Raw genomic sequence first — 24,222 nt, 5'->3', positions numbered from 1 at the left:
TGTATTTAATGAATATTATATCATTATGTCTAAATCAAATGTAAGTCTGTATATTTTCAGCCACCGGCTGCAACTCTATTAATAAACCGTTTATTATTATTATTATTATTATTATTATTATTATTATTATTATTATTATTATAAACATTCCACAAATCATTATCATTGAGATATTTGTTTTAATATTGTTTTAATTTGATTTGATAGTCTGTTTACTGTTGTGAGTTTCCTTCTGTCGAATGTAAACAAACACAACACTGCCACACTGCACAAAACCTGACGAGCCCCTGTAAACGCACCAGTGAAGGAACTATACTTAAAAGTCTACTAACGAATAGACGGGTTAAAAGTTACAATTAAAGTTTTTGAAATATTTTATTTTACCCGGTCCTTAAATGCAATGATCCAATTCTCTTTCTAAATGATATTAAAATATTTCATCTGTGGCATCAAAGAGTTACCATTATCAGAGAGCTCGCTAAAGCCCTTTACATGATGAACTATTTAACGTTATGGATTTCTCGTATAACAGATGTCCTCTGGCGACCACAATGAATACATGTTTTCTTCATACAACTGACGATTGAATATCAGTAAAACATGCCGAAATGTGAAATAAGTTTCTACCACTGAAAACCTTTAATTAAAAAAATATTATTCTACATCGACTTATACATGTTGAAGAGCAGTAATGCATTATAACGTCAACGAGTTATAAACCTGATATGAACGCGTAATGAACGAGACGTCATCATTTTACGATTGTTTGCCTAAAAATGGAAATAATAAAGGAGTCAACACTCACAAGCGAATGCAACTTGTCTCCCACAATCAGCCCCACAGGAATTACTTTGCCTTACAGTGGGTCAAAAACACATAATTTCTCAATGTACTTGGACTTTTCATCCTTGTAAAATAGAATCATTGTGAGAGACGCTCAGCATGGTGTACGTCTGACAGCTTTCGTATTAACTGCTCTAAAAAGAACCAAACAATAGCTTAAAATATAAACCATTGGGGCGTTTGACCTTTGAACCCAATAAATTATCAAATAGCCCAAAATGGTAAGACAAAATTAAATATCCCCTTCCTGAAGTAGTAATCATTATTTACTAATTAACTGCAAGATAAAAAATAGAAGATTCAGAAACACACACACAAAAAAAATCACGCTCCCCTTCCCTGATAAAAGTGACATAATTCACCAGAGGTTTAATTAACTTTAAGATAAGGGCATTTATGAATATCACCGTCCTCCCCTCCTCAACTTTAAAAACTGTAAATAATGCACCAAGAACTACAACAACAACAACAACGACGAAAAGTAGAGAGAAAAAAGGACAATAACCGCAAGATCAATTGAGAACAGAGAAGTGGGACAGCTTATACATCTCTAAGGGTTAAAATTTCGAAGTGGTGATGATGAAACGGCACTTGGACATTCAATGAAACATAACGTGAAGTGTGTAAGCAAGTCACCTAGAAAATGTTGTCTGCCTTTGTGGATGAGGGGCGGACTGTATTGTACTGTTCTCCTAACCCGGGAAAACTGCATCGTTGTCTCTCACTTATCTTTCTATCTCTCCTATTACAAACAAACACATACACACAAACATATATATAATATAATTTTCATACTGAATATTTTTCGTTAAAATTTATTTACCCCATTACACTTTAACGAGTTTCCCAGCCAAATTATTTTACGTTGGTGAAGCGAATTTTATTTTATGAAAGTTTATAATCGACTTTTTTAATGAAGTTTAGCATAAATTTAAGATAATACGCTGATAATACCGAGATTTAATACCGTGTTAACGAAGGTGAGGAGCCACTTGGTGTCACCCACACTTGTCTCGCTCATAAACCAGACATTTTGTAAGTTGTATTTAATCCACGTAAAATATTTCTTTCTTACTTGATATTAAATTATTATATCACTCATTTAGTTGTCCGTCTTTGCATGTGGTTTAATATGGCTGCTAATAAACACACCGATCGATATCATTACCGAGTATATTTCTCTAACATTGATGGTACAGTCCCTTCACTAGTGCGTTTACAGGGGCTCGTCAGGTTTTGTGCAGTGTGGCAGTACTGCGTTTCTTTACATTCGACAAATGGAAACTCACATTACTAAACATACTATCGAATCAAAATAAAAAAATATTAAAACAAATATCTCAATGATGATGATTTGTGGAAGATTTATATAACGAGCCCCTGTAAACGCACAAATGAAGGGCACTGTATATTGGCATGACGAAACCATTTTACGTGTCTAGTGTAACTACCAGACTCTTCTTCATGGAGAGGCTGACAGCAGTGACAGCTCAGAAATGTTTGCTTGTGGATCATTGGATTGACGCATCTTTTAAGAAGATACTCTCAAAGTTCACAGACTAAGGTCATGTTAGTGAAACCTCCATTTAACGGACTATATGTGAGAAGTTAGTCCGTTAGATCAAAGTCCGTTAAATATGAAACTTCCTTCTAACGGAATATTATGTAAGAGGTTGGTCCGTTAAATCGAATTCCGTTATATGGAGGCTTAACTGTATCTTGCATTTTTCTCCGTTTCAATTATCGAACGCTTGAAGTAATAAACTCTAAAGTGCAGGTTTCTGTAGCTAAATCTTCTCACCTTATTAAGTCATGTATTATAACATACAAATTATTAACCAGATATCATGGTAAAAAAAAAGGAACATCTGTGTTAGTACAAATGTGAAAAATTCTGGATTCCATTCGGTGTTTTTGAGAGAAAATCCTTATTTCTTGGATATAAAAATACTTCCTTACTAAATACTTTGAACATTTCAAATAATTAATATAATTTCTTTCGTTGAACTGCAAAATGGAATAGTCAGTGTCCATATAAGATTTTTGCCATTCTGTGTTATATAAATACCTCGGTCGCTGAACTCTCCAAAACTGACTTGAATAGAAGTTCTAGAAGACAGGTTACAGTCACAGGGGCGTGTAATTAAAGTATCTGAAACTAGAAACTTGTTGTCTGATCTTTTTTACCAGGTTTCAATCCTTTGTTCCAAGTTAAAGGAGCAAATATTCACTGTGTTGGACTGACAGGAAAACCAGACAGGCGAAGGACAGGCGAATAGTAAGGAAAAAGTGGGTAAAAAAAAGTGGAGGTAAGAAATCGATACCGGATGAAAGGGGGAGAAGGAAAAGAAGGAGGGGGAGAAGGAGCAGAAAGAGGGGGAGAAGAAGAAGAAGAAGAAGGAGGAGAGGAGGAGTAGAAGAGTGGAGGAGGAGATGGAGAAGGAGAAAAAGAAGAGAGAGAGAGAGTGATCTGGGAACAGGAAATAATAATATGCAATCAAGAAATACAAAGAAAATGAAACAGATGGGAAAGAGATATACAAAAATGGGACGGATAAACATTGACATGAGAAAAAGAAAGAGAAGGAAAGATAAAAAGAGAGAGGAAGAAAGAGAAGTATAGAGATATGAAAGAAAAAACTCGACGAAAACTATAACGCATCAGAAAAAGTGGACAGAAATATATATAGTGAAAGAGAGATGTCAGATAGAGAAGGGAGAGTCAGGGAGGGTAAGGGAGCAAGAGTCAGAAAGAGAAGGGAGAGTCAGGGAGGGTAAGGGAGGAAGAGTTAGGAATGGTGAGAGAGGGAGGGTAAGGGAGGGAGAGTCAGGAATGGTGAGAGAGGGAGGGTAAGGGAGGGAGAGTCAGGAATGGTGAGAGAGGGAGAGTAAGGGAGGGAGAGTCAGGGAGGGTAAGGGAAGAAGAGTCAGGTAGGATAAGGGAGGGAGATCAAAGGAGGCGAAGAAGATCTACTCAGGGAGAGATAGAGAATGAAACTGAAGGAAGAATAAGGAGTAAAACATAGGAACGATAAAAGAAGGAGACCCAAAGGAGAATGAAGGAAGGAAAGAGAGGTAAGAAGAAACAATTATAAGACCATGATAACAACAACTAGCCTCGAATTACGTGTCCTAACCACCGACTCAACACACAATCAAAAAAACGTAAAAATAGTTCAGTTTCCCGGAGGCGAGTTTTTGTGTTATCCAGGGAAACATTTTCAAAACCTTCACAGCCAGAATTTCCATCCTCGTTTCTCATTATATTCTTAAATAATACATCATAGTTGTTACTTAATTAATATATTTTTGTCTTGATATGTGACTGTCAAAGATTGTAAAGTGTTTGGTTTCATCTATATTTATCCGTTTGTGTGTGTGTTTAAGGACCAATAGTTGAAGGTCATTTGTCTATAAATACGTGTTGTCTGGTGTCAGTCATTACCACCATCTTCAACCTGTTGGTGATGGTGGTAGAAGAGGTGTCAGTCGTGTTAGTGATGAAAGGTCTTGGTGGTGGTAATGGTGATGTGGAGATATTGGTTATGGTGGTGATAATAGTGTTGGTGGAGTAATTGCTGGTGATAATACCGTAGGATCAAGTGTGTTTACTATATCATTCATGTTGTTGTTGGTGGTGGTGGTGGTTGTTGAGATGGTGGCAGTGGTTGTGGTAGTGTTGGTGGTGGAGGAGGTATTAGTAGTAGAAGAGGAGGAGGAAGTGGTGTTAAAGATGGAGGAGGAGAGAATGATAGTTGTGGTAGTGGTGGAAGTTGTCAGCATAGGTTAGGTTAGGTTTTAACACCCTTGCCACCACCAAACACACAGCCTTGTTGACACCAGGACCCTCCCTCCCTCCCTCCCTCCCAACCCCCCAGAAAGTGACACTCTGCCTCACATCTCTCGTCTTGCCGACTGATTGAATGTCGGGGTTAATAGCCGTCTCACTGACCTGACCCGTGTGTGGCCTAATTGGACGAGATGATAAGCACGTTAATGATGATTGTATGATTGTATGAAGCTCGCCAAACAATCATTACGCCGCATATGCCTATACACGTAGCTGATTGTTAACTATATGAGATAGATAAGGTAATTTAGCCCAGTAACACCTTTCCTTAACCAACGTCGCTAATTGAAAGAGTTTACGTGTAAAGGTAACTAATAGACCGGGTCGTGGGGAACTAAACTCACTTACTTACGTGAAAATGTTGTTTATTATCGTGAATATTATTTTTATAGTCAAATATTTGTTTTCTCCAATTTAGGTATAGTGTGAAGAACAGCATTTGGTAGTTTTAGTATAGTGTGAATTAAGTATGTTGAGGAAGGCACGTACAATGTCACGCATATTAGTGGAAGATTGACAGCTTGAATTTCTTGCAGGCATTGATTATTTAAATTTAAACTACACTTATGAAAGGAAGAGGTAATGACAGACAGACAGACAGACAGACAAACAAGACAGACAGACAGAGACAGACAGACATGGAAGGCTCGTGGCTGCTCTATTAATCATCCCCTATGGTGCGGTGGTAATGAATTCTCGAGATTTATAACACAACTCCCATTTGTTTTAGTTTTCTTGTGGGTTTTAAGTGGTTCTGATCACAGTGATATGGCAGGTAGGGGGACACACACACACACACACACACACACACACACACACACACACACACACACACACACACACACACACACACACACACACACCTTGGTATTACTATTGACCACGAATCCCCCTTGTGTCTGTCTATGTCTGTCTGTCTATGTCTGTCTGTCTCTTCTAGCCATAGCTCCAAAACGGAAGCAGTTACAAACCTGAAATTTTACACCCATATATTACATGGATCCCAAACTGTAACGATAATATCTGGGTGTTTATAGGTATGTGGGACGATGTGGTGGTACTATGTGGTAGTGTACGGTACTATGTGGTTGAGTATGGTACTATGTAGTACGGTACGGTACTATGTGGTAGTCTCTAATAGGATCTAGTGGGATTTGCATTAATAGTCAACCTCATTAACAACAGTAAAAGAATAATACCAGATAAAAATTAAAAGGTTGGATCATTTAATTTTAATTGTAGGAATTATTAAAGGTCGCCTACCAACAAACGCGTCATTATAACACTTCTATAACACTGGCTCCCACACACAATTATATCTGGACAAACATTCAATTTTAAAACTACTCCAAGATCCTTCAAAATATTTCACAAATATAAATTTCCTCCAAAATCTGATAAATATTAATAAAAATTATTTTATGTTCGAATATAATACAAATATCTCAGTGAGGCAAGAAAAAGGTTTAGTAAAATCTTGGAAAAAAAAAAGTTAAATAAAAAATAAAATCCTGGATGCGATCTCATTTTCTCTGGGGAGTCGCTGTTTCTATTCTACTACACCAGGGAGAGCTATTGTCCTCAGAAGCCACGTCTCTCGAGTGTGAAAAATCGACACCACCGCCAGAGAGACAGAGGAACTTTACTGGATGGATTGTATACATGGATCTTTTATCACCCCCAGGAACGTCTTGTAGATGGCAATACTAAGATTAACAACACGTAATCTTTATTATCAGTAAATGAAATCAAAATCCCTAATAAGACACTGTAAGTATAACATTGATTTAGGGAGACAGTACTTCTACGCCTCGGGGAAAAAATTCGGTTCGGTTAGATACTCTTTTTTTTTTTTTACCGTGAATTGTGAGTAGCTATCGTCTCCTGCCAAATTATTTCTCTTGTTGTTTTTGTTATTATTTTTTTTTTTGATGATCTGACACTGTCCAAGATGGCTGACGCTACTAAACTACACTGATTCTGTTGTGGTGAATATTTAAGAGGATGTGGCTTGAATGGTCTCTTTTAAAGTTATGTGTATCGTTATAGTTTTAGGGGCGTCTTGTTGATAAAGTAGGTATTACCTCAGCTTAGTTTGAGAGGCTTTACTTAGCCTCAGAGGAGAAGGTGAAGCTTGGAAAAATGGTATAATTTTCCTTGACTCATTATTGAAATCGTCTTCTACAAATTCCACTTCTTTTTGTTATACTAATCTCTCTCTCTCTCTCTCTCTCTCTCTCTCTCTCTCTGGTATTCTGATGAGCACTGGTCTAATGATTAATTATCTCACACCTGCCCTACAGCTCTATAGTACAACCTCAGCACAGGACCCGCTACAGTTTAGAAGCCTTCCCTTCCCTACACTGTTTTCTGCTACACTACACTACACAACACTACCCAACACCACACCACACCACACCACACTACACTACACTACAGAAATTCATGTGTGTGTGTGTGTGGTGTCTCAAAAAAACAAAACAATAAAACGTTGGCTTAAAAAAAAGAAGGTATTATAACAAACAACCGTGGATGTTTTATTTTTTACGAGTAACTAAAACAAGAACATTTTGAAATATCCCTTTGTATGTGAAGCCTTTGTAAACGTGTAGTATTAACTAAAGGTCGAACTCCATGAAGAAATTGTCAGTATGTGATTGATTTTCAGCGATTTGTTGAACCTCACCTAACCTAACCTAACCTAACCTAACCTAACCTCACCGAACCTACCCTACCATAACCGAGTAACACGTTTGCTTTATATCTCATAGGAAGGTCGGAGGTATAAACTCGCTATTGGAAACTATTTCATTCTGTTTTCCAATCCTCTCCTCACGAATTTCCACCCCGACCTTAAAACAATCGCGTAAGCTGCTTTGGCGGTGTGAATACTTGATCCAGAAACAGGGAGGGAACATAGTATGCCTTGAGTGATGGTTTGAGGCAGTCTTCTCTAGTAACCTTTTCTTCGTGGTCTTATTCATAACCCTTTGGAGGTGTTGGTCGACCTGTTTGGAAGGTTAATATAACACAGTGGGTATTTGCCTTAGAAAACCTCTGGCCTCATACACCTGTAACAGTTCTCAGACTTTGCGGAAGAACAGTGAAACCTCTATTTAACGGACTACATAGAGATGAAAGTCCGTTATATCTAGGGTCCGTTAGATAGGATCCATGAGTGTAAACAAGAGGTAAGCAGGAGAGGTTGCAGGAAGACTATGTGAAATAATATGTGATCCTATTAACATACATGAACAGATACCACGTAAGTATAGGTTATCGAGGGCCAGATGACGATGATGTACGAGACGTCAAATAAGCAATAATTAGTGACAGTGTACCAGAATAATTAGTGAGTGTACCAGGATAATTAGTGAGTGTACCAGGATAATTAGTGACAGTGTACCAGGATAATTAGTGAGTGTACCAGGATAATTAGTGACAGTGTACCAGGATAAATAGTGACAAACAGTGTACCAGAATAATTAGTGACAAACGGTGTACCAGGATAATTAGTGACAGTGTACCAGGATAAATAGTGGCAAACGGTGTACCAGGATAATTAGGGGAATAAACAGCCTATTATTATTCTTATACTGACACACACACGTACAAGACGCAGTGAAGTTATGTAAAATAATGGCAAGTTGGATTAAGCCATAAATCTCAGTGAAAATTCTGATAAATACCCCAAGGCGCTGAGGCATGAATGTTTAAGTAGGAGAATGTCCGCCCAAAGAGGGTAGAGCTTCTTGGTACGTGAGGAAATGTGACATATAAATGGAATTCTGGCAACACACGTAACACAATTTTTTGAGAAGACTTTGAAAATTAAAAAAAAAAAAAATTGATCGAGTTGAAAAAGTGAACATTGAATATTGAATTACATACGTTATTATAACATTGATTTGGATTTTACCCAACATATAATATTAATTCGTCTGGTCATCATGTTCCTCGCTCCAAAACACACAGACGGACATAATATTCCCAAGTCCCATATACTGTAATGTTAAATCACTCCTAAACACACGGACAGACTCAGGGACGGACGCACACAAGAACAAACTTTAACAATCCCAAATCCAACACCATCCTAGACAATGGTGTAAACAAAAGGTAATGGCTAGACCAATATGAAGACAATCCATCCAATACATAAGTAAATTTGCTGATGACACTAAAATAGGACGTGTTATCAAATCTGACGAGGACTCGGCAAAACTACAGGAAGATCTAAACAAATTTTTCGAATGGTCTGAAAAATGGCAGATGAAATTCAACGTCGACAAATGTAAAGTACTCAGTATAGGAGATGTAAACAGGGAAACCAGATACCAGATGAACAACGATGCCATAGAGAAATCCGACTGCGAGAGAGATTTAGAGTAATGATAAGTAGGAACCTTAAGCCAAGTAAACAATGTGTTTTTGCTCGTAACAAGGCTAATAAAGTACTTGGGTTCATACAAAGGAGTGTTAGTTACAAGACTAGCGAGGTCATCCTAAAACTGTATCTTGTTCTTGTGAGACCACACCTGGATTACGCAGTTCAGTTCTGGTCACCGTATTACAGAATGGATATAGAATCCTTGGAAAGAATTCAGAGGAGAATGACAAGACTAATCCCGGGCATTAGGAACCTTGAGTATAGAGACAGGTTAAAGCATCTTAATTTGCACTCCCTTGAGAGACGTAGAGCGAGGGGCGACCTGATAGAGGTGTATAAGTGGAAGGCAGGGGCTAAACAAAGGGGTCATTACAAAGGTACTCAAATTATCCAACCAGGAGCAAACTCGTAACAATGGTTTTAAATTAGACAAATTTAGATTTAGGCGTGAAATAGGTAAACACTGGTTTGGAAACAGAGTAGTGGATGAATGGAACAAGTTACCAAATATCATCATTAACTCGAGTACGCTGAATTGCTTCAAACATAGGTTGGATGCTCATATGAGCAATAGGGGTTGGGTGTAAACGGGACTGCCCAGTATGGGCCAATAGGCCCGCTGCAGTTTCCTCCATTCTTATGTTCTTATGTTCTTATTATACAGTAGCTTCAAGACCACTACACGGACCGCCTGGATAGTAATAGATGTTGCTAGTCAAGATAGACGTGTAAATCCCGCCTCCTCTTCCATCAATGATTTAATTCAATAACATCTGGGAGCCAGTCCTTGGTCAGCTCGGGAACCCCTACATCTTCCACCACCATGAGTTATAGAAGCCATTAACTTCAGATGATCCATTACATATAACCGCGAGAACGACCGCCTGGACCAATAACTGTGACGTGATACCAAATGGAACAAGGCAATGGTTCGGTGATATATCTCAAGTGAGCCACAAGTTTATAAATCATTGTGTACTTAATGAGGATAATTTGGGGAATAATGTCCTTTATCGCGGGGTAAACGGGTAAAGAGCCTTAACTAACACCCGTGTAAGGAGAGTATACACTAATTCGTAAAAAAAAAAAAAAAAAAATACGAATGAAGTTGAAATGTTACAATATCTTAAAGATTTTCAGGATATCAAACTTTTTAGACAGGTTATGTGAACAGCAGCAACACGCTCCCAAGGAATAAAACCCAATAAAACTTTAAAAAACAATTGAGGAAAAGCGACTTAGCGTCTCCTTGTGTCATGGCCCATTGTCTGACGAGAGAGAACGTGGGAGAGACGTGCTGTCAATATTAAGGTAATCCACGGGTGACGGTCACTCAATACTCTGCGGTCACTCAGTACTATGTTCCTCTTCTGGTAAACAAAGAATCCATGACCTTGAATTATGCTTCGTTTATTTCACGGGAAAATCCTTGATATATATTTTAAGTTTCTATTTCTAATGTTTTTGTTTTAAAGTAGAAACTGATCTTGTTTTCATTGCTTACAACACCTCAGGCATTAAGTCACATTAATACATCATAACAATACTCTTTAATACATCTAGTAAATTATATCATCTCATAATTACCATTTTTATGATTTTTTACGTTGCCTTTGTGTTATTCACCTGTTGGTAGTCTATATCTATCCGTCTGTCAGTCAGTTAGTTTCAATAGTGTGCTAATTGTGGTAACTTGTTGGTGACAGTGATCCCCTTGGTAATGTCTGTTTACATGTCAGTCTATCAATGCCTGTTTTAAGGTGATTTTTCTCTTCATGTGAGCGAGTGAGTGTGTAAAAAAAACCACGAGAGTATTGTACAACCTGTATATAGTCAGCGAAAGGTAAAGCCACAGGTATCAATTTACACCCCTTTACATTCGACAATTTTATTCTGGGAACTCGCTAATTAACACCGATAAACAACAACGATAAAAAAAACTAATTAAAACCCGAGTATCATTTTACACTTTCACACCACACAAGTTTATTATTAAGAAATACTTTTCCAAAATTGTTCTCAAGATTCTTTGGAGGATTTGTGGCCGACTAGACTCGTCCTGTCCTCCTGAGTATATGGGAGGAGGACAGATGGGAGGAGGACAGATGAGAGGAGACAGTAGAGGAAAAAAACTTAAGGAATGAGAAAGGGAGAAGTGTGAATGGGCAGAGGAGAATGGGAAGGAAATCTGTTAGGCGAATGACGGAAGGAGGAATAGGTATGTGTGGGTGTGGGTGTGTGTGTGTGTGTGTGTGTGTCAGAGAGAGAGAAAGATAAGGTAAGGGGAGAAACGTAGTGTAGGGCAAGTAGGTAGGGAAAGAAAAGGTGAGGTGAGGTGGATAAGAGAGGTGATGTACCGCGGAAGGGAAGAATTACACAACCCATTAAATGGTGTCTATTATTTACTTGTTTAAAATATGCTTGTTTATCAGTCATTGTAATTTTTTTTTATCAGCCATTGTATTTTTTCCTTTTTCGTCAGTCATTATATTTTTTCCCCTTTCTTTTATCAGTTATTGCATTTTGTCCCTATTCTTTTTATCAATAATTTTATTTTTTTCCCTTTTTCATTTTCTTAACAATTTCTTTCACCTCTTCCCTCACCATTCCTCGCTGCTCTCACGGAACATACGATTAACGTTTGTTTTCCAACTTATCATAACAAGAAGGCGCAAAAGTTTTCGATGATTTTTTTTTCAAGAACTCAACTCGAAAATTAGGGCTAGTTATTTTTTTTGTTTCAACGAGAATTTCATCCATAAGGAAACGAAAAAAAATTATAAACTATTTTTTTTAGATATTTAAATGACGTATTATCAATCAAGAACAGTAATAAGATATGTCAGGTGGAAAAACGACTCGCTGATAGTTTAATGTACCAGCTGGGTTAGGTTAGATTGAATCTGGGTTAGGTTAGATAGCAGCTGGGTTACGTTAGATAGCAGCTGGGTTAGGTTAGAATGAAGCTGGGTTAGATTAGATAGCAGCTGGGTTACGTTAGATAGCAGCTGGGTTAAGTTAGATTGCAGCTGGGTTAGGTGAGATTGCAGCTGGGTTAGGTTAGATTGCAGCTGGGTTAGGTTAGATTGCAGCTGGGTTGGGTTAGATTGCAGCTGGGTTAGGTAGATTGCAGCTGGGTTAGGTTAGATTGCAGCTGGGTTGGGTTAGATTGCGTTAGACTGCAGCTGGGTTACGTTAGATTGCAGCTGGGTTACGTTAGATTGCAGCTGGGTTACGTTAGATTGCAGCTGGGTTACGTTAGATTGCAACTGGGTTACGTTAGATTGCAGCTGGGTTACGTTAGATTGCAGCTGGGTTACGTTAGATTGCAGCTGGGTTACGTTAGATTGCAGCTGGGTTACGTTAGATTGCAACTGGGTTACGTTAGATTGCAGCTGGGTTACGTTAGATTGCAGCTGGGTTACGTTAGATTGCAGCTGGGTTACGTTAGATTGCAGCTGGGTTACGTTAGATTGCAACTGGGTTACGTTAGATTGCAGCTGGGTTACGTTAGATTGCAGCTGGGTTACGTTAGATTGCAGCTGGGTTACGTTAGATTGCAGCTGGGTTACGTTAGATTGCAACTGGGTTACGTTAGATTGCAGCTGGGTTACGTTAGATTGCAGCTGGGTTACGTTAGATTGCAGCTGGGTTACGTTAGATTGCAGCTGGGTTACGTTAGATTGGGTTACGTTACTGATTGCACGTTAGATTGCAGGGTTACGTTAGATTGCAGCTGGGTTACGTTAGATTGCAGCTGGGTTACGTTAGATTGCAGCTGGGTTACGTTAGATTGCAGCTGGGTTACGTTAGACTGCAGCTGGGTTAGGTTAGGTTACGAGTGTTAACACCTACTATAAGAGTACCGTGTGTGTGCCAACAGTGTCCCCGCGGGTGGTGGTGGTGCCTATACTCTCCTGCATCATCGGCTTTCCTGTGTTGGTGATGCTGGTCATCTGTGGCCTCAGGTACCGCGCCAAACGAGCTCGGACCTCAGCCAAGAAAGCACACAAGTAAGTGATGCTCTTCCTTGTAATATCTACCTGTCTGTCTGTCTGTTTGTCTACCTGTCTGTCTGTCTGTCTGTCTACTAAATGACTTTTATTATGTGTCTTGTTTTCTTTTAAATGCGCCTATATTTTATTTCCTTGCTGACTGCAGTTCAATCTGTATATCTGTTTGTTTAATGATATTTAAGCTGGCTACCCACCTGTGCCTCTCTACCTGGACACTATACACCTGTCTCTCTCTACCTGGACGCCATCGCTATACACCTGTGCCTCTCTACCTGGTCGCCATACACCTGTCTCTCTCTACCTGGTCGCTATACACCTGTGCCTCTCTACCTGGACGCTTTACACCTGTCTCTCTCTACCTGGACGCTATACACCTGTGCCTCTCTACCTGGTCGCCATACACCTGTCTCTCTCTACCTGGTCGCTATACACCTGTGCCTCTCTACCTGGTCGCCATAAACCTGTGCCTCTCACCTGGTCAGAACCTGTGCCTCTACCTGGTCACACACCTGTGCTCTCACCCGGACGCCATACACCTGCCTCTCACCTGACGCTTTACACCTGTGCCTTCACCTGGTCGCTATACACCTGTGCCTCTACCTGGTCGCTATACACCTGTGCCTCTACCTGGTCGCTATACACCTGTGCCTCTTTACCTGACGCCATACACCTGTGCCTCTACCCGGTCGCTATAATAATCTGTGCCTCTCTACCGTCAGTTATAAACCTGTGCTCTCTACTCCGGACGCTATACACCCTGTCTCTCTCTCTCACCTGTTCGCTATAACACCTGTGCCTCTCTACCCGGACGCTACACACCCGTCTCTACCCGTTCGCCACACCTGTGCCTCTCACCGTTCGCTATACACCCAGCTCTCTCACCGACGCTATACACCAGTGCCTTCGCCTGGTCGCTATACACCCGTGCCCCCACCCTGGTCGCTACCCACCTGTGCTCTTCACCTGGACACTACACCTGTCTCACCTTTGTCGCTATAATAATCGTGCCTCTCACCTGACGCTATACACCTGTGCTCTCACCTGGACGCTATACACCTGTGCCTCTCTACCTGGTCGCTATACACCTGTCTCTCTCTACCTGTTCGCTATACACATGTGCCTCTCTACCTAGTCGCTATACACCTGTGCCTCTCTACCTAGTCGCTATACACCTGTGCCTCTCTACCTGGTCGCTATACACCTGTCTCTCTCTCTACCTGTTCGCTATACACCTGTGCCTCTCTACCTAGTCGCTATACACCTGTGCCTCTCTACCTGTTACACCTGTGCCATGGTCGCTATACACCTGTCTCTCTCTACCTGTTCGCTATACACATGTGCCTCTCTACCTAGTCGCTATACACCTGTGCCTCTCTACCTAGTCGCTATACACCTGTGCCTCTCTACCTGGTCGCTATACACCTGTCTCTCTCTCTACCTGTTCGCTATACACCTGTGCCTCTCTACCTGGTCGCTATACACCTGTCTCTCTCTCTACCTGTTCGCTATACACCTGTGCCTCTCTACCTAGTCGCTATACACCTGTGCCTCTCTACCTGGACGCTATACACCTGTCTCTCTCTCTACCTGTTCGCTATACACCTGTGCCTCTCTACCTGGTCGTCTATTTGACAATTTACTGGCCCTTTTCGAAAGCTTTTGTATTTGCTTGTCCATCTCTTATGTCTGGCTATTTACATATATAAGAATGTCGTTTCTATTTATAAATGCGCATTGTATATTTTAAACCTCTCAGCTCGTCCACCTCTGTTGTTTGTGTTTGTGTCTTTAATTAACTTCTATTACTATCTGATTTATTTAACTAGTTAGGGATACAAGATGGGTGAGAAGGAAGGTGGGTAGAGGAGAACGTAGTGAGGGGCAAGTAGGTGAGGTGAGGTGTTTTGCATTGAACTATAACCGACCAAAATTTACCTATGTCATTACTCAGTTTTGGTAATGTTTTTGTGTATCAATACGATCATTAACCTCTCTGCTGACTTCATCTTGCAAGGTACAGGAAAAACTCTTCAATCGGGAAATAAACAAATAACTTGGAAATGAAGTCATATATGCCAAGAGTAAAGTCAATATATAAGCTGTGGTGTTTGCCAGGTGGTTGGTAATTAGTGTTGCATATTAATTAAGTGGCTTTAAGTAAATGAATTTCTAAGTTAAGTATGTAGTGTTGGTAGAGCACACACACACACACACACACACACACACACACACACACACACACACACACACACACACTATTAAGACTATTCAACACACCTACACTCAACTCCTTAGTAAAATCACCTATACAGAACAAGTACAGTAGTTGATATATCCACGACAAATGTAACCACAGATCAGCTGTTCAGGTTCATCCCACGTCATTGATGTTTCCGGACTTATTCTGCCTTAACATCTGTCCATTGGCGTTTAACTGGTCTGGACAATACCCAAACAGTCCAACTAAGACCAAAACCAATTACAAAATTCCCTAATTTAAGAGATTTTACTCTTTTATAAAGTTCATAAAGAGACATCACCTACTCACCAGTTTATTTATTTCATTTTTCGTCATTTTTTTTTTTCGGGAAGTGATATAGTCTTCTCATTTTCACACAGATGACTGAATATTCTCGCTGGTTAGACAATCACGCTAACCAACTGTACTTATATTAATATCGTCATTATTTTTGTTTTTTCAGTTGTGTTTGTATACCTGTATGAGTCTCTGATAACCTCTCTCTCTCTCTCTCTCTCTCTCTCTCTCTCTCTCTCTCTCTCCTCCATACATCCCAGACCCAATATAAAATGACATTCCATACCCCAGCTAACTCCAGATTGTCCCTCAACAGCGTGGAGTCATCAATCATGGAGCTGTCGTCAGGACCCTCCATTCTGGCCAGCCGCTGCAGTAATGGTGAGTACACACACACACACACACACACACACACACACACACACACACACACACACACACACACACACACACACACACAGAGAAAATATATATCTGTCGCATCGTTGATTTGAATCGTTGCATATTTATGACCAAACAACAATCCTCTCAAGACATGTTCCTCGGTTCAGTCATCAGGACGGACAGAGAGACTCAATAAATATGGATTTTCTTAGCACCTACGAATCACCCGTTTGAGAAAATAGGGTAAAAGTCAAGGTGAAAGACAGACTCCAATATCAAAGGTACTAAAAAGACGATACGACCTTATTAAAGAACTTGAGTGTAGCATAAACTGAGAAACTAGTCAAACTGAACGAGAAAAAGTTAAAGATAAAAGATACAGTTTAAGGTGTACTACGTCAATAAGGTCTAATAAAACCGGTTTGAACTTTACGATGTTTATGTGTATTCAAGACAGGAGTGAACCTGGGAAGATTATGAGAAAGATGTTTATAGGAGGGAAAGATGTCTATAGGAGGGAAAGATGTCTATAGGAGGGAAAGATGTTTAAAGGAGGGAAGATGTCTATAGGAGAGAAAGATGTTTAGGAGGGAAAGATGTCTATAGGAGAGAAAGATGTCTATAGGAGAAAGATGTTTTTAAGAGGGAAAGATGTCTATAGGAGGGAAAGATGTTTATAGGAGAGAAAGATGTCTATAGGAGGGAAAGATGTCTATAGGAGAGAAAGATGTTTATAGGAGGGAAAGATGTCTATAGGAGAGAAAGATGTCTATAAGAGAGAAAGACGTTTATAAGAGAGAAAGATGTCTATAGGAGAGAAAGATGTTTATTGGAGGGAAGATATCTATAGGAGAGAAAGATGTTTATAGGAGGGAAAGATGTCTATAGGAGAGAAAGATGTCTATAGGAGAGAAAGATGTCTATAGGAGAGAAAGACGTTTATAAGAGGGAAAGACGTCTATAGGAGGCAAAGATGTCACGCAAGAATCTATTTATATTCTGTTCTTGTCACGATGAATCAATATTTCTCCTCCAAGAAAAATCTCCAAGAACCTGTCTGATATTTACATACGCACATCACTAAAAGAAGCAGCCGAACCTATCAGATTTATCAATGATCCTCTTCAATAAAACAAAGGGTTGAAACTGGCAGATATTTTGCTTATCCTCTTTATTTTAAGAAGTAGTCAACCTTTCAGATTTTTCCCTTATCTTCTTTCGTATAAGGAGTCACATACATATTACTCCAGGCAGGACAGACTACCACTGAAGGCCCTGCCAGAAAGCGTTCATATATCTGACATGACTCACTGGGGAAGAATAGTATTGGCAGTAAGTGACGGGATGACGGAGCTCGAGTGGAGAGAAAAGGAAAATGTGGCTATCGGGACAAGGCGGAAAAGAAGGTAATGTTCGATAAAGATTTTGTGGATAGTGGGATAGAGTCAACAGCGGCAAGACCAGGAAGCAACACAGCGCTAGAAAATGTAATATGGAAGCAGTTTACTGAATTTCCTATAAAGCTTTCTATTTCACGTTGTTTTTACTACAGTACTTCTCCTCCGTAATGCCTCTCAGTATAATGAATAAACTATATTATTATCATGGTTCTAACTTTATATATTTGTCTAAGTTATTGTATGTGTATTTTTAGTTGGACACTCATCAACATAGGATGTCCCAGAAAACTGTCCCTGCCTCCTTCCCTCCCTCCCTCCAACTCATAGTGTCTCAGGAAGCAGGCAGGGAGGGAGGGAGGGAGGGAGGGAGGAGGAGGGAGGGAGGGAGGGAGGGAGGGAGGAGGAGGAGGGAGGGAGGAGGGAGGAGGGAGGCAGGGCAGGCAGGGAGGGAGGGAGGGAGGGAGGGACATTTTTCTGAGGACACGCTATATATAATGTGTATGTAGGCCTTGTAACACAGGCGTAATGGTAAATTTTTTTTCGGTTCATTATTAAATCAAATCTAAAAAAAAAAGAAAAAATGGAAATCTGATACATCCATCACTCTGCTGTACCAAATAGATCAGAACCAATTGAAAGATGAATCCCTCTCTCATGCATACACAATCAACTCATTTAGTATTAAGGAGAAAAATTCCTATTTCCTTCTATCCATAGTTTAAAACCAATTTTGATGTGTCATTTTTGGATTAAACTCAAGTTTTGGTTAAATGTTATTCTAAACCTCTTGAAAAAACATCAAAATAAACTTGAATGTTAAAATAAATAGAGTAGGAATATTAATGAAACCTCAAGACTGACGAGTAATTATAAGAAGTAAGACTGGAAGAATATGAAACCAAACAGATGACCTCTATTCAGGCTACAGTCGCTTAGCACACCATGGATAAGAATCTCAAAGGTTAAACTGTACTGTATAAAGTGGTTGTATTGTAGGCCCTACATTTAATAACCTCTATAATGTATGCAAATGGAAAGTTAAGAGTCCCAAGTAAAGTTTATAAAACGAGAAATGCGAAGATTGATGAAGTCTGAATACGTCTAGCTCACATGGAATACGGGAGGCGGGGGAAAAAATTGACACGAGTTGCGACTGGGAGTGAATGGAAGGCAGTGAATGGAATCGATTTCATTGGCCCACTACCCCTTGGATATGATGATGATAAAGAAATAAACGTGAGGAAATAAATCGTCTGGCGTAAGTGCAACGTAAGAAGGAACTAAAAAGAACTGATTGTTAAACCGAAAAACATGAGATTGTGTTTCATGTTAATGTGTATTTAGTTTCATAGTATATTTAGTTATTACTTGTATGTATTACTATGCATTTCACAAATGGTAAAAACACACTTGCTCTCTTACACCTGTTGTCACCTCCTCACCAAAGTCCCTCTCCTTACAGGTAAAACTCACAGACAGAAGAGAAAGAAAGCACTTGTCAGGTAAGAGGGTGAAGCACTTTTCGCTTCTGTTTATCTTGGCAGCTTTTACGTAGTGTTCCCTGAGACATGCACGTCCCTCAGACCTAGTGTGTGTGTGTGTGTGTGTGTGTGTGTGTGTGTGTGTGTGTGTGTGTGTGTGTGCTGCGCCGTGTTGTATGTGTGTGCCTAAGTATATATGTATGCTGTGCTTGAGCTTCTTTCGCTTGTCTTCTGCTACAGGATTATAATGTATGGTGTACTGTACTGTGTTTTTGGGGGAGCATGAACAAGATTTTCGTGTGTGTGTGTGCGTGTGTAAATGTTTAGATGCTTATGACTTTCATCTCCTCCATTAGTATGTGTTTGTGTACTCGTCAATAGCATTATATAACTCTCACAGCTAATGTCTTCTTCTTCTTCTCTTATATCACAGGTTTAAGCCCATGCCGGAGATTGATCTGGACACTGTAGTGGAGGAGAAGTCAGAGTTCGACGCCGAAGTGACAGCCTCGGACTTGTTGACAACCCCTGAGGAGCTTATCATCCCTGAGGAGCCGACACCCCCGGCCTCCTTCAGGGCCTACAGGTATATGGGCGCCGTACAGGCAACGATGACGTCACCCATCAAGACATCTCCATACAGGAATCCTCATACAGCCACCAACCTGGATAACGTCACTGAAGAAATGGAAGTTGTTGAAGATGTAACTCTGGATGTTAGTGATGATGAAGGACTCGACGCTTATGACGATGATGATGTGACTAATGGAAATGCTGTAGAACGTGAAGGTATTTCTGATGATAATGATGAGGGAGGCGAACAACCAGGCAGCGGCGGCAGCAGTGACAGTGATACAGTTGGAGCCTGCTTTTCGTTGTCACCCAAACAAGTGACAAAGTCGCCGACCGGGGTTCATTTAGCTCTGAAAAAACTCGACGGTGCAGTAAAAAGACGGCACTCGAGCCCCGTCAAAGTTAACTATGGTAAGAACAAAGGCCAGCGAGGCTCAGGGAAAGTTAACCACAGTTACACCAGCGAAGAAGAGAGCCCCCAGCCTGCCAGGGCGGGCTTTGACTACATTGACCGTGAACTGATGCCGGATATATCCCCCCGCACCCGCTCTCACTCTGTGAAGCACCCCAGCCGCCGGGCAGCGTCTTTCACCATCAAGAAGCGCCACGGGGAATCCTTGAAGCTCAGGAGCAAGAGTTTTTCAAGAAGTATTTCACACGTTCATGACGGCCATGACGGTAGGCCCAGAGTGCACCAAAGAAATGCTTACGGCGGTGACTCTGCCTCCACATCACAAATACAAAACGGTGTTCTTGAGTGTGATGTGCACGTTGTGGGTGAAAATGGTGCTCAGAAAAGCTCGAGTGGTGATCAGATTTACAGTGATGAAATCAGCACCAAGACCGTGTCCGACGCTGAAACTCTCTCCAGCGGGAACGAAACTGACTGGTCAGGGGCTTCTCGTAAACCCCGCGTCTCAGTACGCAGAAGTTACTCCTTGGTGGTGCGAGTAAAGAGAGACGACTCCGAGAGTCCCATGAGAAGAAGACCACAACGCTCGAGAACTGCATGTGGTGAAAGTGAGGCCCGAGAACTGTGCCAAGTGCCACCAATTATCTCGGAGGAGTCTCTCCTTCAGTGTCGCCAACCTGACTTGGTGGTGTCACCTCCTGCTAGCGCAGATTTAAGCGTTGTGAACGAACTGTCGCTCAAACACAGACAGGAAGACGGTGAGGCGGCGAGACACTGTCACAGGTGCCGGGAGGAGGTGGACAGGGACGACGAGCGCAGTACTCTCGTTTGATAATGTTCCGCCACATTTTTATACATGTAAATGCTTTGCAAGATATGTATTGCATCTTACGATATATTAATACTTCCAGCTGTATAAAGATCATGTTACTCGTGATCAAACTTTCACCTTAGATTTTACAATGTATCTTGGTGTTAACTGGGGGTATCTGGTGCTTCATAATGCCCAACTTTATTAGAAATAGCAAAGCAAAATATAAAAAATAATCTTCCACTATATAATGTAAATGGTTCCTAGTTTTATATGAAAAGTGACGATAAACGTGACGACTTTCTGGACGTTTTCACCTATATATGTTGTCTGTCAATTTTCTCAGCCGTCAACTTATTTCATTAACGCAAATAGACGATATTGAACAGAGTGTAATATTCAAGGTGGCCCTCACTCTTATCCTCACTACCAAGACCACTTATCAATTGGCTAATTACTTTATATCAGGTACCATTATAATTATTATGATACAATTACATCGCCCGACACCTGCCACACAGGTGTTGGGTGAGTCACGTGGATTCTCTCCATTCACGTAACCTAACCTAACCATTTCCTCCCCCACACCTCTTCTTTCCTACCTAAACCCCTCTCATACCCCCCCACTTTCTCCCTACCCGTAAGTAATGAATTAATTTCCTCTGACTTGCTGTGTGAAATAGGTAATGAATCCTTATTAAGAACAGGTATAGACGTTTCACAAAGACCTACAGGTTTACTAAGTCTATATGTGTGTCTTTATTAACGTCATATCCCAGCGTCTCTGTTAAAATGAATTCCATAACACCTAACATTGGGTCGTCGGATTATTTATTATGAATTTTGTTTTTAAGATATTTACTGAAATGTGGAATGACTCAATGGTCGGTGGAATGACTCAATGGTCGGTGAAATGACGCAATGGTAGGTGAAATGACTCAATGGTCGTCACTGTGAATTAAACTTAACAAATGGTCCTCCTCCTCATTCCCTTCCATTGAGGTAAAACTCTAATTAAAAAATTATTCCGTATAATAATAAAGTTACCCAACAAGGCAACAGTTTTACGATAAATTCCCAAGTTTTTAAGAAAGAGTAAAACTTAAACGATTCATTAAAAGTTACATGGTAAAAAATGTACTATACAAGTTATATGGCAGAGTAAAAAGTTACAATGTTGTGAAAAAAGACGCCTCATATCTGCATCATATTCTTCAGTCACATATTTCATGACTACAACAAACTTCAGTTCATACCGTGTTATTTTCCCAGAAACTCAGTCGCGTGTTGGAGATGCATCAGTATGGCTTATTAGAGGATGAACTGAGCAATGAATTATTTAAATAAGTTCAATCACGTACTTACTTCTTCACTATCCAAGCACGTTAACTGACTCATTAAAACGCTTGCAGATTATGAAGGCTACATCGTTCTAAGAATTCTTACCTGTGAGTGCTGGGATTCGAACAAGGGACCACCAGGGGTTGACGGGTAGGCAGCTCCATCCACTAAACCACAACGGGTTAAAAAAAGCTATCCATCCTTAGTTCCTCACTACACAGCCCAAGGTCTCATGCCTACAGGTGAAAAACACTTACATTAATTTACCTGCGTTACACTATAAATTAATTAGAATACATATACACCACTGTTCCTTAATTAAATATTTCACAAACAGAATTAATTATCTCCCCAATGGTGAATAAAATGGACTTAAACTTAAAAAAAAAAAATTATCTTGTCAGGTTGGAAGGATAGATTCCGCTTAGTTACGCCTTCTGAATCCTCCCTCATGCGGCCCTCCCTAGTATCTTCCTAAAAAAAAAGTCGTCAGTTGCCTTAATGAATAACTTATGTGTGTTGATAGTGTGGAATGAATGAACCTGTAATAATGAATCACCTCTCGGCTCTTATCATGATATCGGGACTTTTTTTTTTGTTTTTTTACATAATTGACACAAATACAGATATATATTTTCAATGTAGACTTTAAACATGTACATTCTAATTGTTAAAAGAAAATTATAACTAAACGATAACTAATATAAATCTTACCGACTTTACCCTATAAAAAGAACATTTATGGGAGTGTACAATTGTGTCTAAAAGATGAATTCCTCATTCTACATAAACTTCTCTGTAGGGACGTAGGTATCCAAGGCACTGCGAGCCCCAGCTGCCAAGGGTAATATTTTGGCCTTTAAGAAGTATTCCTAACGGCCCCAAAAAATAAAATTAAAATAAAAAAATAAATAAAAAATAAAAAATAAATAAAATAAAAAGGTTTACTTAATGGTCTTTAGCAAATTCGACCGTAAAAACATCTACAAACTTTCCTCTCTTTGTTGACACAGTGAGAAATATCTACTCTGCTTGCTCATTCTATATTCAGGCATAAAATAGCTTCATTAGCACCGAAATGTCTTGGGGAAAACTTAGATGAACCGAACTACTGGTAGGGGCAGTGGGGCACGACACAGGGAGGAGACTGTCACAGAAGGTGCCCAGTGCATCATGGTTGTAATTAGCTCACTAAGGTTGTGCTCAGTGCATCATGGTTGTAATTAGCTCACTAAGGTTGTGCTCAGTGCATCATGGTTGTAATTAGCTCACTAAGGTTGTGCTCAGTGCATCATGGTTGTAATTAGCTCACTAAGGTTGTGCTCAGTGCATCATGGTTGTAATTAGCTCACTAAGGTTGTGCTCAGTGCATCATGGTTGTAATTAGCTCACTAAGGTTGTGCTCAGTGCATCATGGTTGTAATTAGCTCACTAAGGTTGTGCTCAGTGCATCATAGTTGTAATTAGCTCACTGACCTAAATAGGAAATTTTTTAATCATTGGTTATACCCAAAAAACAACCTTTCATTCATTAAGGAGTAGATTACTGTGATTACAAACAGAATAAATAAATAATAAGACACAGATAACGACATATAAGGCTTAACATATGGAATACTTCTCAAAGACCTCCCTAATGAGATTTATAATCCATTCAGTGCAAAAACAAACTAAACCGTGTACTCTGACGCGGGGTTCAACAGCGTTCATTTGTAGGTGTTGATGCGACTCACCATGACCACTGTTGAAGCCTGACGCGACAGAGAACCTACACCTTGTTGTTACTGGCTTGTGTAGTACAGTATTATTTGTGTATATTTCTTATTGCTAAATTTAAGTGAATTGTCTGTGTAAAAAAAAAATAATAATAATAAAAAATCCATTGTTTACGGTATATGTTTGTATAATATATTCACAGGTACATTTGAAGGGCATGTGTAATAAGAATTATCAGGATTAAAATATGAAATAAGTACAGTTTCTTTTCATTTATTTTAGATTATTTTCCTTATATGTGAAGCAAGTAAGAGTAGAGGTTATTGTTAAGTTAGGGCTTATGACACGTGCAAAATAAGAGAGAACGAGAGGGAGAGAGGAGTAACAGAGGCAGCGGGAGTGAGAGAGAGAGAGAGAGGAGTAGAGAGACATGGAGAGGAGAATTTGGGAGAGAGAGAGAGGGAGAGGA

The 24,222-nt window shown here is 39.9% G+C and overlaps 1 protein-coding gene across 6 annotated transcripts in view; it reads left to right on the top strand.

Annotated features, from left to right (window-relative positions):
• Positions 1-24,012, top strand: part of LOC121864550 — a 63,864-nt gene extending 39,852 nt beyond the window's left edge. For 5 of the 6 annotated variants that reach the window (XM_042363640.1, XM_042363623.1, XM_042363629.1 and 2 more), the window contains 4 exons: positions 12,967-13,096; positions 15,952-16,016; positions 18,882-18,921; positions 19,334-24,012. In XM_042363640.1, the coding sequence (XP_042219574.1) occupies positions 12,967-13,096; positions 15,952-16,016; positions 18,882-18,921; positions 19,334-20,717 (1,619 nt within the window). In that variant the 3' untranslated portion in view covers positions 20,718-24,012. The remainder of the gene's footprint in view (positions 1-12,966; positions 13,097-15,951; positions 16,017-18,881; positions 18,922-19,333) is intronic. The other variant, XR_006088615.1, reaches the window with a different exon arrangement.
• The last annotated feature ends 210 nt before the right edge of the window (positions 24,013-24,222 follow it).

The sequence above is a fragment of the Homarus americanus genome, unplaced genomic scaffold, assembly GCF_018991925.1.
Source record: "Homarus americanus isolate GMGI-L3 unplaced genomic scaffold, GMGI_Hamer_2.0 scaffold59578, whole genome shotgun sequence".
NCBI lineage: Eukaryota > Metazoa > Arthropoda > Malacostraca > Decapoda > Nephropidae > Homarus > Homarus americanus.
Note: the sequence above shows the minus strand (reverse complement) of the source record. Positions and strands in the feature narration are given on the sequence as shown.